The 24,349-nt window shown below is 41.7% G+C and overlaps 5 protein-coding genes across 11 annotated transcripts; 2 read left to right on the forward strand and 3 right to left on the reverse strand.

The window, feature by feature from the left end:
* Positions 1–2,031: 2,031 nt before the first annotated feature.
* LOC108069249 (E3 SUMO-protein ligase ZBED1) lies at positions 2,032–4,949 on the reverse strand. The gene is made up of 3 exons (XM_017159255.3): positions 4,757–4,949; positions 4,324–4,698; positions 2,032–3,648 (listed from the first exon to the last, which is right to left on the reverse strand). The coding sequence occupies exons 1-3, from the start codon at positions 4,891–4,893 to the stop codon at positions 2,163–2,165; spliced, it is 1,998 nt and encodes a 665-aa protein (XP_017014744.2). The 5' UTR covers positions 4,894–4,949; the 3' UTR covers positions 2,032–2,162.
* Positions 4,950–5,569: 620 nt separating this feature from the next.
* Positions 5,570–13,191, reverse strand: Eato (Engulfment ABC Transporter in the ovary). Its single transcript, XM_017159205.3, has 14 exons — positions 12,849–13,191; positions 12,548–12,671; positions 11,725–11,925; positions 11,188–11,658; positions 10,977–11,129; positions 10,739–10,917; positions 9,633–10,150; positions 9,258–9,570; positions 9,044–9,195; positions 8,798–8,981; positions 8,484–8,721; positions 7,800–8,423; positions 6,753–7,743; positions 5,570–6,310 (listed from the first exon to the last, which is right to left on the reverse strand). Exons 1-14 carry the CDS (start codon positions 13,029–13,031, stop codon positions 5,863–5,865), a joined length of 4,779 nt encoding a protein of 1,592 aa, XP_017014694.2. The 5' UTR covers positions 13,032–13,191; the 3' UTR covers positions 5,570–5,862.
* A 452-nt stretch (positions 13,192–13,643) lies between these two features.
* On the forward strand, positions 13,644–14,543 carry LOC108069210 (protein FRA10AC1). The gene is made up of 2 exons (XM_017159207.3): positions 13,644–14,123; positions 14,182–14,543. Exons 1-2 carry the CDS (start codon positions 13,683–13,685, stop codon positions 14,509–14,511), a joined length of 771 nt encoding a protein of 256 aa, XP_017014696.2. The 5' UTR covers positions 13,644–13,682; the 3' UTR covers positions 14,512–14,543.
* p38b (p38b MAP kinase) lies at positions 14,506–16,458 on the reverse strand. The gene is made up of 2 exons (XM_017159206.3): positions 16,344–16,458; positions 14,506–16,236 (listed from the first exon to the last, which is right to left on the reverse strand). Exon 2 carries the CDS (start codon positions 16,102–16,104, stop codon positions 15,007–15,009), a length of 1,098 nt encoding a protein of 365 aa, XP_017014695.1. The 5' UTR covers positions 16,105–16,236; positions 16,344–16,458; the 3' UTR covers positions 14,506–15,006.
* A 956-nt stretch (positions 16,459–17,414) lies between these two features.
* Positions 17,415–23,824, forward strand: LOC108069224 (uncharacterized). 7 transcript variants are annotated; one of them, XM_070213255.1, is made up of 7 exons: positions 17,415–17,907; positions 19,835–19,886; positions 21,959–22,017; positions 22,081–22,237; positions 22,549–22,886; positions 23,257–23,408; positions 23,463–23,824. In XM_070213255.1, exons 1-7 carry the CDS (start codon positions 17,820–17,822, stop codon positions 23,643–23,645), a joined length of 1,029 nt encoding a protein of 342 aa, XP_070069356.1. In that variant the 5' UTR covers positions 17,415–17,819; the 3' UTR covers positions 23,646–23,824. The 7 variants fall into 7 exon arrangements, 3 of the variants coding, with proteins under 3 accessions (XP_070069356.1, XP_017014711.1, XP_017014712.1); XM_017159222.3 differs by having other exon boundaries at positions 23,485–23,824; XM_017159223.3 differs by having other exon boundaries at positions 23,623–23,824.
* Positions 23,825–24,349: the final 525 nt, after the last annotated feature.

Consider the following 24,349-nt stretch of genomic DNA (forward strand, 5'->3'; position numbering starts at 1 on the left):
ATTGGGAAAAATCTTGTGAAAAGCGTCTTAAGGAAGAAGATATTAAATTAAGTGGGATTTTCGACGGGACCTGAAGACTTTCTAACAATATGCTTAATGAGCTGCACCAATAGTACTCCAGTAGTATATTTTTTTCAAGCAAGATGTTCAGGAAAAGGAGGAAATAGACAAATACAATGGTCTGGAGCCATTTGGTAGTTCATCTCGTCCCTGCCATCGTCCAGCGGGGGAGATGGGATTAACTGCCTGAAGCAGGAGGATCAGGAGCTGCTCTTCTCGCCTCAAGCATTTGATCGCATCTTCCCTGCTGGACAGTGACTAGGACAAATTCACAATGCAGTCTAGAATATCTGCGATCAGGACAGCACGAATGGCAAGAACCAAGAAGCAAGAGACCAGTGGATTGGGAGAAGTCTTATGAAAAGCGGCTTAATGAAGAAGATATCAAATAAAGTTTTTTATTTTCGTCGGGACCTGAAGACTCTTCAATGATATATCGCCGAATACCGGCGAGACCATTGGCAGGGGCAGCTTATGGCCGGAGATAAGCCGCTGGCTCGGCGAGCAATATATATTCAACTGAACAAAAAACAAGAAAGGAAGCTACCTTCGGCCAGCCGAAGCTTATATACCCTTGTAGAAAGAATACTCACTCGGTGCAGTTCCAGGGATTCCAGATTCAGCGTTTCGATTTATTTCAATTTTGTTTTTAAGTAGTCAAGAATTAAAACGCCTACTTCCTACAAAGTTACAATGAATTTTCTTATATTTGTTTGGGAGCCTTAAGATATAGTGGTCCGATCCGGCTGGCTCCGACATATGTACTACCTGCAATAGAAAGAAGACCTTCGGGAAAGTTTCATCGCGATAGCTTTAAAACTGAGAGACTAGTTCGCATAGAAACGGACAGACGGACAGACGGACATGGCTAGATAGACTCGGCTATTGGTGCTGATCAAGAATATATATACTTTATGTGGTCGGAAACGTCTCCTTCACTGCGTTGCAAACATCTGACTGAAATTATAATACCCTCTACAAGGGTATAAAAACTCTGAATAATATATATTGCTCCTAGTGCTCCCTCGAGCCGATATATTAATCCCTTATCTGAGTGCAGAGCCCTACCTGAAAAGACTACTGCTCAGGAAGATCAGTACATTCCCACATTCAAAAGCGTGCTCTTCGACGATGGAGACTCCGGAATGAAAGCCTTTACGGGTCCCTATTTGAGACACAATTTAAGAGTATTTGGATCGGTGCAGTTCCTATGATTTTGGATAAATTATTGTTAAAATACATAAAAAAAAAATAAAATAAATATATTTAACAATTATTTTACACTCAAATTTAATTCTTAGGGCGGAAGAAGCGTTTATGATACTACCAATTTTTAAATTTAATTATACCAGTTGAAAGTTGGTTTTAATAATGTAGATTCTTGGGCTTCCTACGCAGCGCAAGTTTGTTTCATCGAGGTGCCACACCCCCCCTAACGCCCACAATCGCCATAAACGATTTTAAAATGTGACTGGCGGCCACTTCTTTTAAGATTTTAAAAATGTATAAATGCAATGTTATAGTGTTTATTAATACCTATCGAAATGTAGACATTTTTCAAATCGGACCATTCATTAAAAAGTTAAGCGCAATCAAAGTTTTATATCTCCATCTCCCTCGCACTGCTAGCTAAGTGACGGGTATCAGATAGTCGGGACACCAACCCGACTATAGCGTTCTCTCTTGTTAAACATTTATTGTTTTATTGTATTAATAACAATCAGAGATCTATGTTTTTATTGATACAGATAATTTTTAAATGTTGTTGGATTTATTTATACTTGTGTATTTTTAAGTGCACGTATCATATTTTATTTTATTAATAGTTCATTAATTTCAAGTCCTACATACATTTGTAATTATTTTAAAAAATTTTAAGAACAATTTTTAAAAAAATTTGGATGTTCTTCATTTTTTAAAAACAAAACCAATTTTGCACTGTTAAAAAAATACGTAATTTTTATATATGTACAAACATTATAAAAATAAATGTTTATTTTTCGTGAAAGTTTAGGTACAATTAAATTAAAGATAAATGTCCAATTCGTAAGAGGTGGGTGAAAACATTAAATGCTACGGTGGGAATTAACTAAACGGCTATGCTATAAATTCCAGTCTTTTGTCGGGACATCCGCCATAAAGAGGACGTTCTCCATGTTTTTTTCCAGCAGGCTGGCGTACTTCTCCGTCACCGCAGCTCCTTCGGCTGTGAAAAGTCGAGACGGCGACTCCGCGGTTGCCGGAATGTGCAGGTACCTTTGGGCCACGCTGTGCAGGAAGGGATGAGCTGCCGCTAGCTCCTGCCAAATACGACAGGGATCCGCCTGCAGGGTGCTTATGCTAGCGCAGAAGTAAGTGGCTATCTCATCATCGGCATCGGGGCCATTAGTCCCATTAATAAGCCGCTGCTTCTCGTGGGAAAAGGATTTGTAGGCGGCCCAAATGTCGAAGTTATCCTGGGCAACAGGATCTTCACCCACAATTGCCTCACCGCTGTCCACATGCGCCTGCATCCAGTCATACAGCTGCGTCATGTATTTGGCCACCAGGGCTCCGCTTTGGAAGGGAATATTTCGAAAGCGCGGATCCAGCAGAGTGGCCATGGAAACGTGCAAGTTTGCCTCCATTTCCTCGAAATTATTTACCATATGCTGCACCATAAACAGGCGCAACTCCTGGATAACCTTGTGCTCGGCACTCTTCTCCTGCTTTAGTTCGTTGATCAGGGTGTGGGCGATGGGCAGGGCAGTACTGGCCGCTGGATATTCCGTTCGACTAAGCTCGCGCATGGAGCTGGTCAGGGGTCGCAGGACGTCCAGCAATTGCTGACAGAGATCAGTCTCCGCCGGCGAAAGAGGAAGCGACTCTTCCAAATGAATGGCGGAATGTTTCAGGTACATTTCTAGCATTTCATAGCTGCTAAAGGGTCGCTTAATGTTATCCAGCTGGAGCTTATGAACTCCTGCTTCTAATGTAGCCTCTACATAACGACGCACCTTCTCGCAAAGGCCCCTGATCTCGGGTCGCAGCAGCACAGCCTCCAAGAGAGCTTCCAATTGGTCAGCGAAGCACAGCACATGATGTTCGGCGCCCAGAAACAAGCTGACCGCCTCCTCCAGCAAACTACAGCTCCTGGTCGTCACGCAGGTGATCTTCGACTTGAGGATGTCGAAGCGCTGACATACACGCTCCAAGCGCTCCACTACTTGGCTGGAAGTCAAAGGATCGGGAAGGCTCTGCACGGAGAGCGTTCGAGAGATTCTCTGCCGTCCCTCTTGAAAGTGGGCCACCAGCTCCAGCCAGCTTTGACCCGCGGAATTTGTGTGCATGGAGCAACTCAGACTGAGTGTGGAGGTTTTGTTCAACTGATGACGGAGCTTGGATCTCTGTAGTTCCGACTCCCTTCCGATGATGGCTTCCAGGTCCGTCACACTTGGTGGCTTGTAGGTGGGGCAGAGGACCTTCATTAGGTGCTGGAATCCCTCGCCCTGAAGAACCTGCAGCGGCTGACGATCGCGACAGATGAAAAAGGCCATGTCCTGATGGAAGGAACGTAGGTTTGGCAAGGGTGATTCCTCTTTAAGGTTGCTGCAAGAAGTATAGGTCGTATACATATTATAAAATTTGAGTTCCCAACCATATACACTTCCACTTTAAATTTGAAAAAAAAATGGATTTTAATTTACATAATGGGCTTTTCTTTTCACTTTTCCCAAGCTCTATTTTGTGTTAAAATATTGATTTTGGACCATTTTTAGTTTTTAAGATATCGTTAAAAAACTCGCTCGGGACAAAAATATAAGTGGATTTTAGGAAATTCCATTCAACGCCAGAATTTAGCGAATTCTGATGGAATATATGAATGCAACATTTTTCTTATCGTTTTGTAAAGTGTATTTCTTTACCTCTATCCCTCAATTACTGGCTGTTTTGCTTTTAACTTAACAGTTTAATATGTAAATGAAGCATTTAGTACAGAAAAATGTCACATATTAGCATTCCTAAATGATAAATTAACAACTGAAGACAGGTCCAAGAAATAACAAAATAATAGCCAAAAACTAATTTTTGCGTATATTGGTGGGGAATGTCATAAATATAATCAAACTATACTCCAAATTTTTAGTTAGGCTCAGGATCAAACTAATTCGAAACTAATATTGGGGCAAAATCATTTGGAAAAATATGTTTTATTCAAGTTAAAATTGTTTGGCTTGGTGGACTTTTTGGTGGAAGTGCCCATATATTAAAGTTATGACTTACTTAGCTTCAGGAACTGTTACATCTTGGTGAATTGCATTTCTATCTGGCTCTTCGGTCTCTTCCTTTGGCTCGTACTCGATGATGTCCTCGGCGCTGACAGTCTCTGTTCCAGAAATCGCTGCCTCCGGCGTGACCCACGCATATCCAACGCTCTGCACGGAGATGTGATCCTCCAGGGTCGTTTTGGTGAGTCCTTGAGCCTCCATTTCGATGATATCGCCCGCATCCTTGGCCGCCTTGAAGAGCAGCTCGCTGTGGAAGTCGGAGCTCTCCTCCTTGAAGGGCAGCACCTTCCGCAGCCGCCGCTTGTGGTCATCCTGATCCCGCCGCTTGTATATGCCCCGCACCACCACCGTTTCGTCGTCGAAGAGATCTCTGTGGGAATGGAATTGGAACTTGAGAAAAGGCGCCTTGGAATCTCGGACCATCCTACACTTGCGGATGCGTCTTCATGTGCTTCATCAGATTGGAGGTGTTGCCGCATGTCTTGATGACCTTCTCGCACAGCTGACACAAGGCAGAGTTACGATCCAGCTTGTCATAGTACTTCCATATCTTGCTACGCGACATTATAATAATAATAATAAACTACAATAAAATGTAAATATTAGCCAAATTGGTGTGGCCATTTGGTAGGTCGTCAAATAATTTCACACTAACGCCTTCTAGTACAAGCAGTTTTCCGCTGCCTTTGGTATTTTTAAGTTATGGATTTCATAAAATACTAAAAGTACAACGCGCGTAAATTTAAAATGTAACACTAGCTTACAAAGTAATACTCTTGAAGTGCTCCCCAGAAATTCGTGGCAAATTCTGTTAGTGTTGGAGCCCTAGATCACGCAAATAACACTAATTACTCAAATTTGGACTTTGTCAAACGAAAAAAGAGGAATAATTCTACCTTTAAAAATTCACCATATATCCAATTTTCCATACATTGGGGCCAAAACTTCAAGTTGGTAAGCATTGTGATTTTTCAACGGATTTTGTCTGTAAACTAGTGTTATCAAATTCCGATAAAAAATATAACGATTTTACACTGAAAATTATCCACTAAGCAATTAAAGGTTAAGTAAAACATTTAAAATATAATATAGATAATAATATATCCAATGCCTGCATTTTAAAAGTCCGTTTTGTCCGAAGGACTTCAGTTTCCAGTGCCATTTTCTTTAAATTAATTTAAGTATTGTATACTAGCGTTAATATGACAAAATAAAATAAAATAAAAAAAAGTCCGTTAGCGTGTATTTCAAAATTATTTGTTTATTCTTCTTATTTTTATATTTAATATTAAATATGTTAATATATGTTAAGTTCATGAATCCTGCCGACAGCCCTAAGCACAATCGACCGCCGTCGAGAGGATTACCCTTTTTAGGGGGTAAAGAGATTCTTAGAGGAAAATGAATACTGGTCGAGAGACGAGCTAAGTGGAATTTATACAGATGATAGATGGTGTCGCGGAAATGAAGGCGTGCCTGATTCCCCACGACGGCAGTCTTGTACTCATACTTAGTGATATTGCCACCTGCCAACTTATACATAGTTTCCAATTTCCATACTTCGTTGCACGGAGCTCTGACGTGACGTTGCTTTTGACTGTGACTCCTTCTCGTACTTGAGAAAAATATCCTCCAGTGTGCACTCGTTGACAGAATAGTCTGCCACGAGGTCACTCAACCGATCGGCCAGATAGTCCTCTGATATTTTGAAGACGTCCGACCAGAGGACTATGTTCTCCTGGGTGCTTACGAAGTAGGTTAGGGTGCCGGCATGGTTCTCACGCATTTCCAGTCCAGCGAATTGTGATTTCAGAGTGCCTGTAATAGTGCTCACATTCTCCTCTGTTTCGGTGTCCTCCTTCATTTTCAGCTTTATGGTAAAGCCACTTAATCGCTTAAGGGCACAGATATTGTTCAGACACTTGAACTTGCCATGGGCCATGATGGCCAAGCGATTGCACAGCTCCTCGCACTCATCCATGCTGTAAGAAAGGTATATTTTAAGATCTGGTTATAGCCTATCATAGCTTATAGCAATTTTTGTTTTATCATAGTATGCCATAAAATTTCTAATTTGTTTAATTCAATTCTATGTGAAATACAATAAATGTTTTTCTAATTCATTTCGAATTGAATGAATGAATGAATAATTTTTATGAATTTTGTGCTTTCTTTTGAGAACAAAAAGTGTAAAATTTTTAACAAATCAATATTAACTGCTTAGAAAATAAAATTCATGCAGATTTAATCACAAAATGATGGCCCTTTCTTCTTCAAAAGAAATTGTCGTTTGAATTATTTCGGAATTCATGCCATTCATTCATTCAATTCTATTAAAGTCAAAATTCTAATTAATTCATTCATATAAAACAAAAAATTCAAAATAATCCATTGAATTCATTCATGCAGGGCTCTACTTCTTACCTATGCGACGTGAGCACCACCGTGCGGTCCTGTCCCTGAAAGTCCTTGATGCACTGCCAGAGAAACCGTCGCGAGATGGGATCCACGCCGGTGGTGGGTTCGTCCAGGAGCACCAGTTTGGGCGCTCCTATCATGGCCATCGCCGCCAAAAGCTTGCGCTTGGTGCCGCCCGAATAGTGACGCACTTGCACCTGCTGATACTTGGTTAAATGCATCTTCTCCAGCCAGTACTTAACGTGCTCCTTGACGCTGCCTGCTCCCTCGACGTTGTTGCTCAAGCCACGCAGCAAAGCCATGTAGTGTAGACACTGCTCGGCGGTCATGAACTTATTGAGAGCATCGTACTGCGGACAGTAGCCGAAGCGGTGGCGATAGGCCACCTCATCCTGACGAATTTCAATGTTATCAATGCGAATGGTGCCATTATCCAGTGGCAAATTGGCGGCTATCATCTGGAACGTACTCGTTTTGCCCGCTCCATTTACGCCTAGAAGACCAAAGCATTCTCCTTGGGCGGCTGCGAAACTCAGTCCGTCCACAGCTACCGTTTCGCGGTAGTTCTTGCGAAGATTGCTCACAATCAGTGGATAACCCAGCGAAGGCTTCTTAATGAGATCCTCAACCCGTTTCTCCTCCTGGGCACAATCATCAATTTCCGAAATCGGCGTAGGGGGAGCAGTGCCCGTCTTTTTCTTCGGTAATGTCCAGTTCCAGATGCCATTATGCAACCGTTGACGCAAATATTTGTGCTCCAGCACGACGGTGAAGAAAGCCATGACCAGGACACACACCGCGATGGCATAGACAAAGAAGGTTTCCTCGCAAAGCAGATTCTTTATCACACCCGCACGACGACGGGCAATAAAGTTCTCGTTGACGATGCGCAACTGGTGGTTCAGATTAAAGTCCGGCAGGAAGCACAGGAAGGCGATCTTGGTTTCGTGCAGTTTCATGGCCGCCGCATTGCTAGAGGTGATCAAAGGGGCAATGGCTATAAGAAAGAAACACATTCTAGCAACAGTTATAATTATTTATGTTAAGTATTACCCGAAACAATCAGCATCAGCAGCAAATAGGTGGATATCGTTGAAATAGACTTGAAGTTGTTTCCCAAAGCATACAAAATGGGCAGGTAGCTGCAGCAGTAGAAGAAGTTGCTCAACACAATGATCCTTAGATCCGCGACAGAGTAAAGTTCAGCGGGCATAACCAAATATTGCAATATGAAAAGCGCGACGCAGACAAAAATCAGTAGCAGCATATCAAAGGCGAAGTGAGACAGCCAATAAGTAAATCGCGACATCGTCTGCAGCTGGCGGAATCCATTGGCGTATTCCCGGAACGGCAGCGAGATGAAGTAGAACATGAAGAAGAACATGCCGACGGACACGATGACGGCATAGTATTCCAGGCGGGAAGGACTTATGTCGCTAACGAATCGTCGAATGGGCACGTAGGTCGTATCAATATCCCCCTCCTGACGCTCCATCTTCAGCATCGACGAGTCCACCAAGTTAATGAGCTCCACTGAGCTGTGATAGCGATTGCCCGAGTAAAAAATCTCTATGACTGGCGTATCCGCAGTGCCACGCCCACCGCCGTACATGTCGATGATGCCTATCACCTGTTCCAGAAAGTCAGCCAGGTTATCGCGTTGCAAGTCGAGGGATTCTACGGAACGCAAGTATTAATAAAATAATTAAAATTCCTAGCACGACATGGAATACCCACCATTTTTCACATCATTGCTCCCGCGCAGCTGCAATGTTTTCGCCGTAATGCCGAACAGTTCTATCTGCTGACGCAGCTGCTGCTCCACCTGGGCGTGATGGCCCGTCGGATTGTGAATGTAAATAATGCCTCCGCCCATCTGGCTGAGTTTCAGCGGCAGCGCCTCCTCGTTCTCCACTATGGACATGGCGTGCATGACGAGTATGGCCCCGCAAACGCAAACAAAGGGTATGGAAAGCTGGCGGGAAGGAAGAGAAAAGCGGAAACTATATTATCTCTATACTATAAAGCAAATAAAGATTTATAACCCCTACCATTATCAGGGTATATAACCATTCATTGGTGATAAAGGTCCACTTTTTGTAAAAGACTGCCATCCAAAGTTGTAAAAGACTCGGTTGCATCGGCTGACTGGGTAATCTTTTATAGGGCGTAAGAAGCGGTGCATCATTTCTGGAGCCATCTGGAGTGTCCACTTGATCCTGCTCACCGGCACAACTGCAAAATATTATTATGTTTATATTAAAATATATTTTAAGAATTAAAATATGTATTTATACCGTAGGAAAACATCCTCCAAAGAAGTATCCGTCATGGAAATGGTACTTATGCCCAGCTGATTCGTTTTCGTCTCCAGTTTGTGTAGCATTTCTGCAAAGCACTTTTTATAGGCATACGGCAGGCAAATATACACAGTGGGCTTCACCACATTCTATTTAAAGTTTAAAGATAAATTAAGCACAAGCCATAAAAATAATTAATTTAGAATCTTACCAAAACTCGGGCTGTCGGTACAAAGTCGTGGATTATTTCCATTATTTCGTTTTCGCGGAATGTAAAATCGTTGACTTCCAATTTCAAGCGATAGCCGATGCCCGATTTGCGCTTCAATTCCAAAGGAGACCCGGTGGTTTGTAGCTTGCCATTGGCCAGTATGCAGATGGTATCGCCCAGCACCTCGGCCTCCTCCATGTAGTGGGTGGTCACCAGAATGGCCTTCTCCTTGCGCAGATTCAAGAGGATGTCCCACAGTTCTCGCCGTGAATTTATGTCCAGTCCGGATGAGGGCTCGTCTAGGATTACGATTCTGCGAAAGTAGATACCAATTTTTAGTAGGATTTAACAAAATAAATGGTTTACAAAGTTTACTTGGTGTTTCCCGCAATGGCGATGCCCAAAGATAGTCGCCTCTTCATGCCTCCCGACAAATTCCTTCCGAATTCGTCTCGCTTGTCGCCCAATCCCAGTTTCCTCAGCTTCTCATCCGCCCAATCGCGGGCATCGCAGCGACGAGCTCCACGCAGCTGGGCAAAGAACTCCAAGTGCTGGTGACAGGTCATGTAGCTCATGAACACACTGTGCTGCGGACAGAAGCCGATCAGGTGGCGATAGGAGGCCACATCGCGCTCACTGCACACGATTATCTTGCCCGAATCCTTTGGCACCAGTCCCATTATCATGTTCATCATCGTGGTCTTGCCAGCTCCATTGTGTCCCAGTAGAACAGTTATCTCCTTGTTGTTGATCGTCATATTTAGATTGTCCGAAATTAGCGTTTCGCGCTTACTTGTCTGGAACTTCTTGCACAACTCGGTGATTATAATGGCTTGGGCGCCGCGCGGCGCAGTCGTGTATTCATTGCGTTGTCGTTTTTGGTACGTCTTGGGCTATAAATAAAAATTAGGGTTTAAAATGGGATATTTACCATAATAAAGAACATACCAATCACTCGAACCGTAAACGAAACCGTGCGTCGCCCGATTTAACCGATTTTTGCAACCGTAAACAATAAAGAAACTGAAATAAAATGTTGCAATTCGAAAAATGTAGGTTTTTACCGGAAATAAAGGATTAAAACAAGCAACCGTTTGATAGAACCATTAATAAAATTATAATAATCAAGGATCTTCTTATCCCGACGTTAATAATGACAAGAGTAGAGGATTGAAACCGCGCTCAGCCCGAAATTAACCGATTTTTGCAACCGCAACCGTTAAAGAAACTGAAATAAAATGGTACAATTTACCAATTTAAATAAAAGTACCGCCGACGTTGATAAGGACGAGATAAAAATAGAGGATTTGCAAACAATAACCCGAGAGATAAGGAATGTAAACAGAAGCCCGAGAGAAAAGAAGATGAATGTAAACAAGACGATTTCCAATTAACGATGGGAACCACAAAACGATAAGGAAACTATAAGCGAACTTGCGAACTGCATTCCGAGACCGATATTTAAATTCACACATACTTACATCTAAGAAAAAGAAAATTGGACGCTTCAGACCACCGGGACCAGGAAACACACAACCCAAGTAGTTGTAAAGCAGGGCGTACAAAAAGGCTTGGAAAACAAGAACCACATAGACCCAAAACATCCTAGAGCAATCGTATTTGATTTCCCGAAAAAGATCCGCAGCACCAAATTCGCGATCTACAAAGCCGAATAAATATTATTGAAGCTACATCCTAAAAGTCAGCTAAAAACCTTACGCTTATTAGAGAACGTTTGGAATATATCCAATCCCTCGAGGAAGGCATTGGTGCTAAGAAACACAAAGGCCACCGATGTGGCCCAGCTTCTCACAAATGAGAAGACATAGGGAATGATTAGCATCACCAGGCCGCCAATCTTGGCATAGAAAACTGCAGAGAATAATAAGAAATAGTAAATATAGAACAGATACCTAAGGTTTTTAGTTACCTGAGTGGAAACAAACAGAGATCAGATAGGCGTACGACATGGTGGACAAAATGTAAAGCAGAAACAACACCGCCACATAAGCGAAGCAGATCAGCCCCAGTGCTTTGTACAGGTAAGCAACGACCAAGACAATAATAATCAGCGCCGTATAGCAAACGAATCGAATGAGAAAGAAGGTGAGGCCGTTGAGAAAACTCATGGGAGTGACCAGGTTCAAAAACTCCTTCAGTCCGTTCTGTTTCTCCTCCACAAAGGGCACCACAAAGGTGCTCAGTAGCACAACATTGAACAGGATGCTGCACAGGGTGCCAAAGTATGTGAGACGATGGCTTTCCATGCTAATAACCTCCAGGTTTGGCATCGAGCTGACCAGCACCTCATAGTTCTTTCCCAGCTCCTGGTATTTCATGTATTGCTTGTCCAAAATGTGCTGCAAGGTCAAGAAACCGGCTCGAATGTAATCGTCATCATCTGATAAAGAAGAACAAAGGTCGGGATCGTTAAACGAATACAAAGGGGTGATAATATAGATTATACCTTTCTGGTGATTAATTTCCTCGTCGTTCACGTATCGCTTCCTGGGCGAGATCCTCATCTGATTCGAGCTCAGGCTGTATCGAAACTTTCCGCCAGAACCACGGTTTGGCACTTGGTCAAAGTTGATGGCGAAGCAATTCGCCCGGCATTGCTGCTCCATGTCCAGCTGCATCTCGAAACTGTTGTTGTAGGCCTTAAGTCCTAAGGGAGAAATTTGTAATTAATATGATATATTTAAAGGTAAAATCTAGTAAAATCTTTTTATTTTTAGGTAATGAAAACTCCTATTTTTTAATAAGAATTTTACATAGTTTCTATTAATGGATATTTGAAAAGAAACCTAAGAGAGAAGGTTGTAATTAATATGATATATTTAAAGGTAACTTTTTAGATAATGGTTATAAAAATCAAGATGATAGTAACAATTCTTCACTTAAGATATGATATGAAAACATCTCTGGTAAAATCTTTTTATTTTAAGGTAATTAAAACTACTATTTTTAAATAATTTTAACAATTTTGCATAGTTTCTATTATTGGATATTTTTAACACATCAAATTGAAATTGCGCGTCTAATACTGTTATCTGTAACTCTTATCTACAGCGTCACCCCTTTGGTTACGACTTAGTTTTATGTGCTTGCTGGCATTAATGAATTTCTATAAATAAAATAGTTCAATAAGGAACTTCATTACACAAAAATATTATTTTTAATTTAAATGTTCAAATATATGCTCTAAATCATGAACAATCAACTTGTAATGATGTTATAATGACGTTATAAAATAAATAATGTACCAGATAATCTCTCTTTGAACTTACGCTCTGGTATGATCGCCAGATCCAACCGCAGGAGGTCCACAATGTCCTCGACATTCGAGGAGACTGGAGCATAGTAAATATAGTCAAATTCATTGCCGGGGAAGTACGTTTCTCTTAGTACCATCTAACAGAAGGGTGAGGATAATTAGATTAACGAACCAATGCGGTCATGGGTTTGTACTTGTTTATATAAAAATGCAGATAACACTATTGTAAATAGTGTACATCCGTTTGCGGTGATTTCGCACGTATACATTACTTCCAAGGGCATGCGATTTCATTCACATTCATATCAGCTCACCTCATTTTTGGGCTCAAACTCCTCCATTTGGTGCTGCACGGGCTTCGTTGACCAGTGGAGGTACGCAGTCAGGACTCCGCAGAATCCGATGCTGATGAAGAACAACGGCAGGAAGTTGCATCGCAAGTAGAGCAGATTCTTCCGAAGAAAGACAAAGAACAGTGGGCTGCAACTGCAGGCCATTTCTGATTCTACAGCAACTTTCCCCAACTTTTTCTTTTCAACTCTATTGTTGTTGTGACGAGGCGTCAACTTTTAGCTACGCTTGTGATGTGCTAAATGTTTATCGAAATATCTTCATGGCAACCGCACCCGCTATACAATTCCCCTCCTGGGAATCAGACATATATATGTATGTTTATATGGAACGAAAAAAGCGATTGTAAGTCCGATCAACAGGGCACCAATGACTGCATTGCAAATGTAAATATATATGTAGTTGCAAAGATTAAATTCGCAACCGATTCATCAGTGATGCCGATAGGTAGTAGAAATGTACTACTACCAAAGTATTAATTGAAAAATTATGTGATGTAAAATATCAATATTAAATTATACCAACATTAAAAATAAAGCGAGATTTTATGAAATTTAGTTTAATTTTAGAAAAATGTTTTAAATAAACTAAATTTTAAATTTTAAAAAATTTTAAGTTTATTTTTAAATTAATTTCCTTAAGAATCTAATAAACTTATATTATATATTATTATATTTTTAATTGTTAAATTCCTAGCTATTAAATCTGACGTGAAAGTAGCCAAAGTGACACCACGCCTGCCGATATATCGATAGACCCCCGTTGCAACCGAAATTTCGTTTAACAAAACAATAACAATGAGCGGCTCGCAATTATTCCCCGTAAATCTGAACAATCTGACTGCCAAGGAGCGACACAACTATATCCTCAACCACTACGTGCTCAACTCGCCGGCGGAGGCGGAATCCCGTCGGCACAAGCGTGACATCGATGTGATACGCGAGAATCACCGCTTCCTTTGGGACGACGAGGAGGTGGACACCGATTCGCTCAGCTGGGAGCAGCGTCTGGCCCTGCGCTACTACAAGAAGCTGTTCAAGGAGTACTGCATAGCGGATCTGTCGCGCTACAAGGAGAACAAGATAGCCCTGCGCTGGCGAACGGAGCAGGAGGTGGTCACCGGCACGGGGCAGTTCCAGTGCAGCAGTCGCCACTGCGGCGAGCGGGAGAATCTGCGCAGCTGGGAGGTGAACTTCAAGTACATTGAAAAGGGGGCCCCTTTGAATGCGCTGGTTAAGGTAGGATCAATCTAATTACCATTATAAGTCCGACTAATAGGATAAATCTAATCTAAAGGTTCGCCTTTGCCCCACGCACACGGATCAGTTGAACTACCGCACCAAGAAGAAGGAGTACAAGAAGCAGCGACACCGGGAGAAGGAGGAACGAAGGGCTGAGCGGAAAAGAAAGCGTCGCAAAGTGGATGTCGAGCCGGAAAGTTCTACAGACAGCGAAGAGAAAGAGGAGACTGAGGAATCCCCGCCAGAAACCAACAAGGAGGAACCCACAACCAAAGACACCTCCGAACCCGACGAACAAATCTGGCAGCAACAGCCCGATCTCGGCCAGGAGCAGACCTCCAGGGAGCAGGAATTCGAGCGCTATCTAGAGGACTTGCTCTTTTAAAATACATAGCACATTTATTTGGATTCAACGTAGACACTAGTGCTCTTTTTATAGTTACTGGCCGCGAGATGCGTTCGCTTACGAGCTAGGATGTACAAGTACACTTTTACTTTCACATTTACAGGATTATTCACAAAGAGCTGCGTGTGTTAAAACCGACACCGAATCTAAAGTTGAACTGGACATTAAGGCTGTGACTGATTGATTGATTGTTTTGGAAACAACATTTCCGAATTGCTATTTTGTAATTTCTGTATTCATCGAATGCGCAGCGAATCGGAGGTTCGAAAATACATTACGCTTCGGTGGTCAAAAGCCAAAATTGTTTAAATCCCAGCCACTGAAGCGTGTCTAAATATAAATCGCCTCTAGAATAAATATCTCCGATTGTTTACACTCGACGAGTAGAGAAATCACGACTGAGCACATCCGCTTGAACTAGATCTAAATATATATAGCATCATTGATCGGACAGGACATTAGCTGCGGTTGGGACTACTGCTCCTTGGGCAGGAGCTCGGCGAAGGCGGGCGTGGGCTTGAAGGCCGTCACCTCGCTGAAGACCATCTCGCGCCACTTCTCCACCGGCAGCTCGTTCTCCTCGAAGCTCTGGTCGTACAAAGCGGCGGTCTGCTCGTCCGTGGGATCGTGGTACTTCTCCATATACGCATGGGCCAACGCCTGCTCGGCTGTGATCCGCTTGTCGGCGTCCAGTTCGAGCATCTTCTCCAGCAGATCGATGGCCAGCGGATTGGCGCCGCGAAAGATGTCGCGGAAATTGCGACGCGGCATCACCGGCAGCGAGCGGATGTAGTTACGGGCGCTCTCCGAGGAGATGCGGCTCATGAACTCGTCGGCCGGCGTGCCCAGCACCTCCATGATCAGATTCAACTGATGGATGTGATCGGTGCCCGGAAAGAGGGTGCGTCCCGTCAGCAGTTCGGCCATAATGCAGCCCACCGACCAGATGTCCACCGTCTGGTTGTAGTGCATCCAATTGAGCATGATCTCCGGGGCGCGATACCAACGCGTGGCCACGTACCCAGTCATTTCGCTCTCGGCGGGACGCGCCAGGCCAAAATCCAGGATGCGCAGCTCGCAATCCTCGTTGACCGCGATATTCGAGGGCTTCAGATCGCGATGAATGACCCCGGCACTGTGGATATACTTCAAACCACGCAGGATCTGGTAGACCAGAAACTGAACATGATCGTCGGACAGCTTCTGGGTGCGTATGATGTTGTTCAGATCGGCGTCCATCAGGTGGGTGACCATGTAGACCTGCTGAAACTGCTCCAGCGAATCGGCAGGCTGGCCAGGATGAAAGACGTCCAGCAGACCGATCACGTTCTCGTGATCCATGTGCTTCAGGAGACGCAACTCGCGGTAGGTGCGCTTGGCATGCACCGCCGACTGAAAGGGCCTGGCCAGCTTCTTGATGGCCACCTTGGTGCTCGTTCCACGGACAACGGCCTTGCAGACCTGCCCATAGGCTCCCTGGCCCACCGGCTGGAGGTTCTGGTACGTCTCCGGTATCTCCCACTCGGTGCGATTGATGTCCAGCTTGTAGAACTTGGCCATTTTGCGCGACATTTCTCGTTGGGATTGCTTTTGCTCAGGTGTTTTTTTTAATGTTGTTAATCCTCTGGCTCTAATTTCTGGCTGCTCTTCTTCTTGCTCGTGGGATTTGTTATCTCAATTTCACACTGCGCGGCCTCAACATTGCTGCAAATGAGTAATCGTTAAGGGGGGAGGTGTTAGTGGTAACTAAAGTTGAGTTTTGGGTTTTAATGGAATAAGATTCTTTTGTATCTCCCCGAATAACTACTTACATCTTTGGGATCTTATTTATGCTAATACACTTTTCTGATTGGACAACAACGCTGCCTTTGCTATCGATAACCGCATTTGGGGCCGATTGCCAGTCAGCTGCTGCTCATTTATGCGTTAACATGACGGTTTTAAGCTTTTTCCCTGCCAAATTTAAGGTCCATCGGGTTAACGGGTTAATTTGCGTAGCTCCTGCGTAGTATCGTTTAAAACTGAAGTCTTTGCTCCTTAAAGTATATCTTAAAGATTTGTTTTGGGTCTACCTATTGGTTTCGTAGTTTTAAGGCTTATTGCGAATATTTTTTTATTTTCTTACTTTCAAGTTAATTAGGGGCGGTTCACATTTGTATGGAAATTTGTAAGGTCCTACTCCCACCCGCTTATACGGTGCGCATTGTGCTATTGAAGGTATACCAAAAGAAAATTTTTGAAAAAATCGTGTTTTAGGGTCTGCGAATTGGCTTCACAGTTTATCACCTATACGCACTGTTGCCTTCGATCAAAAAGTTTTTCTAATCAAGGTGACAATTCAGTTGATGTTTCGCTCTCCCTTTCTTATTAATTATTCCAACGAAATTCATAATTTGATAAGACAAGAAATGGGAGAACGATATTTTTCGACCAAAATCGAACTGTTATACGTGTCGTATGAGTAATTTTAAAGCAAACTTTGAGAACGTTTCGCAAGGTCTAAATCACGAAACTAAACCATTTACCATTTCGTAACTTAATTATTCTAAAATAGTCCCTGGCCTTAAATATTGTATTTGATTAAAAAATCAAAGAATTGTATATCTCCATTTTTAAATTTTCTTAAATCCTTAAACTATTATATTTGATTAAAAATAAAAGATTTGTATGTTTTGTTTTCAAAACTTAAGTAAATTCAATTATTTCATCGAATTCTTATTGTAAATTCCTTATAAAGTGGGTTGTTCTTTCATACGACCCCCAACCTGGAAGACCATTAACTAGTCGACCATGGAAAATAACCAACTTTTGAGGCCTAACATACCCCAGTAACAGGAGGCGGTCAGTTGGCGTAAGCTGGTTTAGTTTCAATCGGTCGGTCGTTGGCGCTACATCCAAAGTCCGGATTGCGACGCTCTTTCCTCGAACGTTTTTTGCACGAGTTTTTTCCATACGTATTTGTTCATTGACAAAAACTCAAGCTGCGTTCTGTGCGTGCGTGTGTGTGCCGTGCGAGTGTGTGTGTATGAAAGCCCGCTTGTGTGAGTGCGGTGCTTTGTGTGCAGAATAATTTTTGCAAACATTATGTAAATGCGCAAATTAAAGTTCAATCGACGACAATTTTCGAGTCCAAAACCAGATCGCCTTGCTTTAAGTGCCACGAAGCAACAGTTTTTATTTTTTTGGGAAAGTAACACCCCAATAAACACTCCCCAAACACCCACATAATTCGCAGGATCGGAAAAACGATCCACCGGATATACCTTTACCGTTACGAAAAATCCAAAATGGCCACGACAGCGGCCGCAATGGCTGCTACAAGTGTTGTTGTACTAGATCGCGGCAACAATACTACCTGTACCATCAACTTGCACGGTGAGCAAATCAAAAGAAAAACGAAAATACAAAAATAAGGAAAAAAAAAACAAACCCCCAATTAATCATAATTAACGAAAACAACAGTTTTTGCAGTCTTTGCCAAAAAATTTGGTGGCGTTATTTTTAGCGGATGATTGGCTTAGACTTTCATTCCTTGGGAGTTTCCGAAACCGAAACCCGTTTCGCCCCCTAAATCGATGTATTTGCGACCTCTGGAGGTTATCACAGTGTTCTCAAAACAACCTTGTTGGTTACCTTTCGGTGCTACAGAGCTTTCGGCTATCTTATCAGTTAGGATCGGGACGGCACTTCAACGTTATAGGGGGGGTTTTTGTATATACGATCGGTTCGGTTTTTGGACCAGCTTAGAGCGGAGCTCCCTTCTGCCTACTCGCAGCACATTTCGATTAGGCGTTATATATATACGTACGGTATTATATTTGTATATACAGGCCCCTCTCTATGAGCACCTATGTGTGTTGGTACCCAGCGTACTTTCAACAATTACGACTGCCTGTGTCTGGCCTGCCCACGTTAGTTTCCAAGTCGCAGCCGTTTGAGCAACAGTCAGACAGTCAGAGACACAACAGCGTTTGGCACAGACAGCGGATCGTACACAAAAAAAATAATGTTTGAGCAAAATAAAAACTGCGAACAGATCGTTTTTATAAGGTAGTGCCGAAAAATCGATATAAAAATCATTGAAATCGTTGTTTTTTGTAGAAACTTCTTTTATAAATATACAATATTAAAAAGTAGCTGAATGAATTATTCTATAGTGTCTAAGGTTCAAACAGCACCCTAAAAAAGTTTTTTTTTTTTTTAAATTTTAATTGGAATCCATTAAGCTTAAGTAAATAGACAAAATAGACTGGATTTGGCTCGCTACTATTAAATCAAATAAAATATTTTCCTTTAGGATATTTATATACTTTTGTTCTCAGTGCATCTTATCACATGTAATTCGAGCGATGTTAATTACAAGTTTTCCAGTGCGCTTAAACTAAACTTTACATGAAGTGTTTCCAATCATAGTAATCAAAGTATCAGAGAGTTGAGGTTCTTCTTTTTGGGGCCAACTGAACGAGATTTTGGGAACAGCAGCAGCAGCAGCGGCAGCTCCTCCCACGCATCCAAGTGCTCACCCACCCATTGGCCGTAGGCCATCGTCATGCCCAGATCCATAGCCATAACCATACCCATATCCCAGTATTCAGTATTTAACTGTACCAGAGATTCGGTCTCAGCCAGTTTACTTACAGGCCAGTTATTTTACTTACTGGCTCACTACGATTGCGATTGTGTGCGTTGGTCATGTGGGTTAGAAGTGTGTGCGTCATGTACTTGGCTTTGCCGATTGTTGTTGTGTAATTCCCACAGTTGATCCAGCTTCAAATTCATTCATCGATGTACAAGTTCAGAAGATACGGCGTCTGCTTCAGGTTTTCCTTATTAATCAAACGCCAGATTAAGCATTAGATCGAGCAAAATAATATCGTAAAATAAAATAAAATCAATTAAGAGGATCTTTAATGATAATATTCCAATTTATCATAAATATAGATTTATTTGTTTCCCATCCAAATAATGATTTGCCTAACTCCTGACTAAATTTAAATTTATTTTCTGTTCACCAGAGCATTACCTTACATGAAATAATCTTTTCGACCAGGTCAAATTTACCTGGCCCCATATTAAATTAAAATTGATCTTAAATAATGTAAAATAAATCTACGTTTCATATCGATTTTTTTTTTTGGGTGTACTAGATCGTTGAATTTTTTAATCCAACTTTATAACTTTAAGCTTGGTATTATAAGCATAATCTATCCGTATATCATTGGATTTACTTCTGTACTATTACACACTTTTTGCAAATATTTTGTTGAATGAAGCCAATTATTTGCCTCCCTTCTGTTTGCAGGTGCCACGGTCGTGTCCTGGCGGGTAAACAATCAGGAGCAGTTGTTTGTCAGGTGAGTGGACCGAACTTTGCCTTAGCACCCTTTAAACATCGCTCATACGCTACGTTGGCCGAACTTTAAGCCCGAACTTACGCAAGCCCACGGTGAGCTGTGCGTTGGTTTGGTTGGTCATGCAACCAAAAAAGTGATTCGCAAAGTTTCCCAGTGGCGGAGAGGGGAGAGCAGGGGGGTCATCCAGTGGGGAGGGGAAGCAGGAGCAAAAGCAGCCTTAGCCATTCTGTTTGGCGGCAAAATGTTTTTGTATGACACCCAACTAAAAAACACGTCGGGACCGAAACGTCGAACCAGCGAACCGAACCAAAAGCGACCGAATGGCAAAAACACAAAAACAGAAAAACACAGGGGCGTAGAGGGGGTCGGGAATACCCCCTCTCGGCGGTTAGGAGCCGTTGCACTTGCACCAAGAGGAGCTGCCTCCATTGATGGCCGTTTTTTTCGCCCTGTTGCTGCCTACTCCTGTTCTCTGTTTCTGTTCTGTTCTGTTCGGGCTTCCCCTACTTTAACCCCCCCCTTTTTGTGGCAAAACAATGTGCAAGTTTTTATGAATGGAGTTTTTGGCGCGGCCAGCTAGATCGATAAATCCCCACTACATGGGGAGCCCACCAACCACTCTGCACAGTGGTTCTCGGCCCATTCGACTTTGGACCAACTTTCCCGGGTTCTTGGCCAGCTCCCACACAAACACCAGTGCGAAGTGCAATTCGAGTGTGTTGGCCCCTTGTCGGCGCTCCTAACTTCTTTTTTGTTTCGTCTGCCGGAAAGTTTTCGACGGTTTTTGTGGCAACCAGTCATTCGGCATTCGGAAACCCACTAAAAACTGGCAGTGGTCACGGATAAAGCGAGCAAGAGCAGAACTAAATTAATTATTTCACTGCTTTAAGTAACTTTATTTCGAAATAAACGTTGGGGTAAACTCACTTACTAAAAAGGATTCAAAATATTTAATAATTGTTGATCCTTTTTAGTAAAATACCCCTAAATATAGTTTTTGATAATGCTAAATTCCGTATTCCGCTTTAATTACTGTGGACAGCCATCCACGTAATGACGAAGTGCACCAGAAGAGTTTTATTTATTAAAACAATTATAATAACAAAATATTTATTTATTTATATAGAGCAAACTAAAAGTTAAAACTATAAGCAAACTAAGAATTAAGAGCTCTAGCAGCTAAGGCCTTTAGCTCGTCTAAGGTGTTGAATTAGATACATTTTAATTTTTATTATTTGAATTTAGATTTTCAGCTTAATTTGGGTTTTTTCAAGGTGTCGACTTAGAATAACAATTTAACTTTATTGTAAACTTAATAATGAAACTAAATTCCACGCAGTAAATTCCAGGGGAGTGTTTTTTATTAAAACCAAAATTAATTACAAAAAATATTTCATTAAACTTTATTGAAAACTTTATGATTTAACTAAATCCTTAAAAATGTTTTAAAGCTCTGTAATCAAAATAAATTATTAATACGCTATAAAAATGAAAGTTGTTGATAAAATTATTATAAATTTTTATATTTGTTATAGTTTTCTTCAAAGAAGTTTGAATTTCCATTTGTTCTACAGACTTATTACCCATTTATATTGTAAATGATTATATTTGAGAACTATTTAATGTTTTATCGTCAAATCCCGAATTGAAAACTCTGCAATATTAATGAAGTTCGGCATGTCAAATGCGTTCCACAGCTAAAAGCGTTTACAAATGATGCACAGTAAGTTGGGGAGAAACGGAATCAGCAGCTTAGGTAGATCCATGGGGCAGAAGGAGTTGCTTGATGGATGCGTCGGCAAATTAGCTGAGACGAAACCCAAGGCAAGTCCCAACTCGGGGCAACGTCATCCTCAGCGACAGGAGAAAAACAAAATACCCAACCAAAAAAGAAAAAAAGGGGCAAGGAGCATTTTGCCAGACACTTTTTTCTGCTAATAGCATTTCTGAATTTCTGAATGTCTGTCTCAGTCGTCTGCAAGCGTTTTTATGGCTGGCATATTTTCGAGTAGCGTCCAACCGAATTAATCGAGTCGTTTCTCTATACAAGCATCTTTCTTTTTCTCCCTTAGCAAACTGGCCTCGTTCGATGGCAAGAAGGCGATACGTGGCGGGATTCCCTTTGTCTTTCGTAAGTTTACCAAAATCCAGGAGCTTAGCCCCATGATAAGCTAATGTTTTACCCCATTTACAGCTCAGTTCGGTGCCTGGTCCTTCGGACCTCAGCATGGATTTGCGAGGATTACCAGGTGGCATTTGGAGAGACCTCCGGACAGGCTGCACAATGGCGATGTCGAGGCTATATTCTCACTGATGGACAACGACTTTACGCGATCTATATGGAACTATCAGTAAGTTTTGACATTTTGGGATCCAAAAATTAAATATATCAAATATAATAAAATAAATCATTATTTTAAAATTTCTAAATACTTTAATTGTATTTTTTCTATTTCTTATAAATATCGGTAATGTTGTGAGATTTTAGGATTTGTAGATTGTAGATCAGTAAATACTATAATTGTATTCCTTCTATTTCTTAAAAATATCGGTAATGTTGTGAGATTTTAGGATTTGTAGATTGTAGATTCGTAAACTATTTATATAAAAATAAATATAAAAATCTCAAAGGATCCCTTAATTAACTGCATTTCCCTTGAAGGTTCCGCATCACCTACCGGCTGATCCTGCGCGAAAAGGAGCTACACTTTCACATCGGCGTCTACAATCCCAGCAAGGAGCTGAGCTTCACCTTCAACATGCTGCTGCACACCTACCTAAAGGTGCCCGATGTTCGCCGGTGTCAGATCACTGGTCTCCAGGGCTGCCACTTCATCGACAAGACGCGGGAGAATGCGTTGTACCAGGAGGGCCGAGAGGTGGTAACCGTCAACGAGTGGACCGACCGGATCTACCAGCACACACCGCAGGAGCACGTCATCACCAACGTGGTTTCCGGCCGCAAGATGAGACTGCACAAGTACAATTTTCCCGACACGGGTGAGTAAATAAATGTTTGGACTTTAAAATAGTAAAGCTTCTAACTGATTGTTAATACTACACTCATAAAATTTCTAGAGTTAATGGCGAAACTCAAGAAAAAAGTCCGGAGAATATCGCCATTAATTCAAGAAAATATCGCCATTAATCCAAGAAAAAATTTAACGAATCTTCTCATTTTATTAAAAAAAATAATAGCAAATTTCCATAAACATAAGAAAATTTTTCTACAATCAAGAAAAATTTTCCTAATTCAAAGGCGCTTTAAAATCACGGACGGTTTTCTATAATTAAGGGCGATTTTTTTCTGAGTGTAAATGTATTTTAATTTGGTTTAATAAAGAAAATATATATATTTAACTCTTTTTAGTCATCTGGAATCCCTGGATCGATCGATCGCGTGAGATGAGTGACTTCGGGGACGACGAGTTCCCCAACATGTTGTGCGTGGAGGCGGGCAACGTGACCTCGCCCGTCATCCTGCTGCCGGGCACCGCCTTCGAGGCCAGCCAGATCCTTCAGGTAGAGCAGTCGGTGCTGGAGTAACCCCAATCTAACTCCCATCCTAACAACCAGCCCTGTTCCCCCCTCCCACCAGAACTTCAAGTGTCCCTATACCATAAACTCATCCAACTGGAAAAGCAAACTAACCGATTTCATACAATACGAATAGAGCCGCTGTTCCCATCTCCATTATCCAATTCAAACTCTTTACTTTGCATGCTATCGCTATCAGATCATCATCGAGGGCAATGTTAGTCGCAAGACCAAGCGGAATCGCTAGCGTTTAAAGAATCGGAACCCGATGAGGTAAACCGATTCGCAACCACGTCAAAGCGCACTTTTCCACAGAGATCCAGGATCGTCGTGAGGAGGAGAAGGAGGATCAGGATGAATCTAAACTATTTCATAAGTAATCTTAAATCCCTCTCTAGCAATATGTGTTGTGCAAAGAATGATAAAGGAATGTAATACCTAATAACTTCGTTAAACATCCTAAGTTTGTGCCTACTTGGAACTGTTTTTAAATCGGTCGATGAGCAGTTTCTATATTCCTAGCCAGCCTAATATAAAATGTGCATTGTAGTAATTTAGTCAGGTTTTATGGAGCAGGAAGTACTTAGCATCTTCTTGCCAAACTTATAACGATCCCTTTTAAAGTAGCATTAAACTTGTGTTACTGAAAAAGTTATCTTCGTTCATTGTGATGACCTCACTTTTTGCTTAGAGATCTTACTTATTCAGCAAAAATAGATGAACCTAACTAATGAATAATGGACATTAGTTGCATATGATAAACGTGTATACGATTGAATATAGATAACTTACATAACGTTTTAAAACTAATATGTGTAAAATACTAAAATCAATTATCTGTACCAATTAATTTAATAATCTATGCAAATAAATGTAATTGTAACTAAGAAACACAAGTGTTTTTCTGTATATTAATAAAAATATTA

This window comes from Drosophila takahashii, chromosome 2L (assembly GCF_030179915.1).
Source record: "Drosophila takahashii strain IR98-3 E-12201 chromosome 2L, DtakHiC1v2, whole genome shotgun sequence".
Classification (NCBI taxonomy): Eukaryota; Metazoa; Arthropoda; class Insecta; order Diptera; family Drosophilidae; genus Drosophila; species Drosophila takahashii.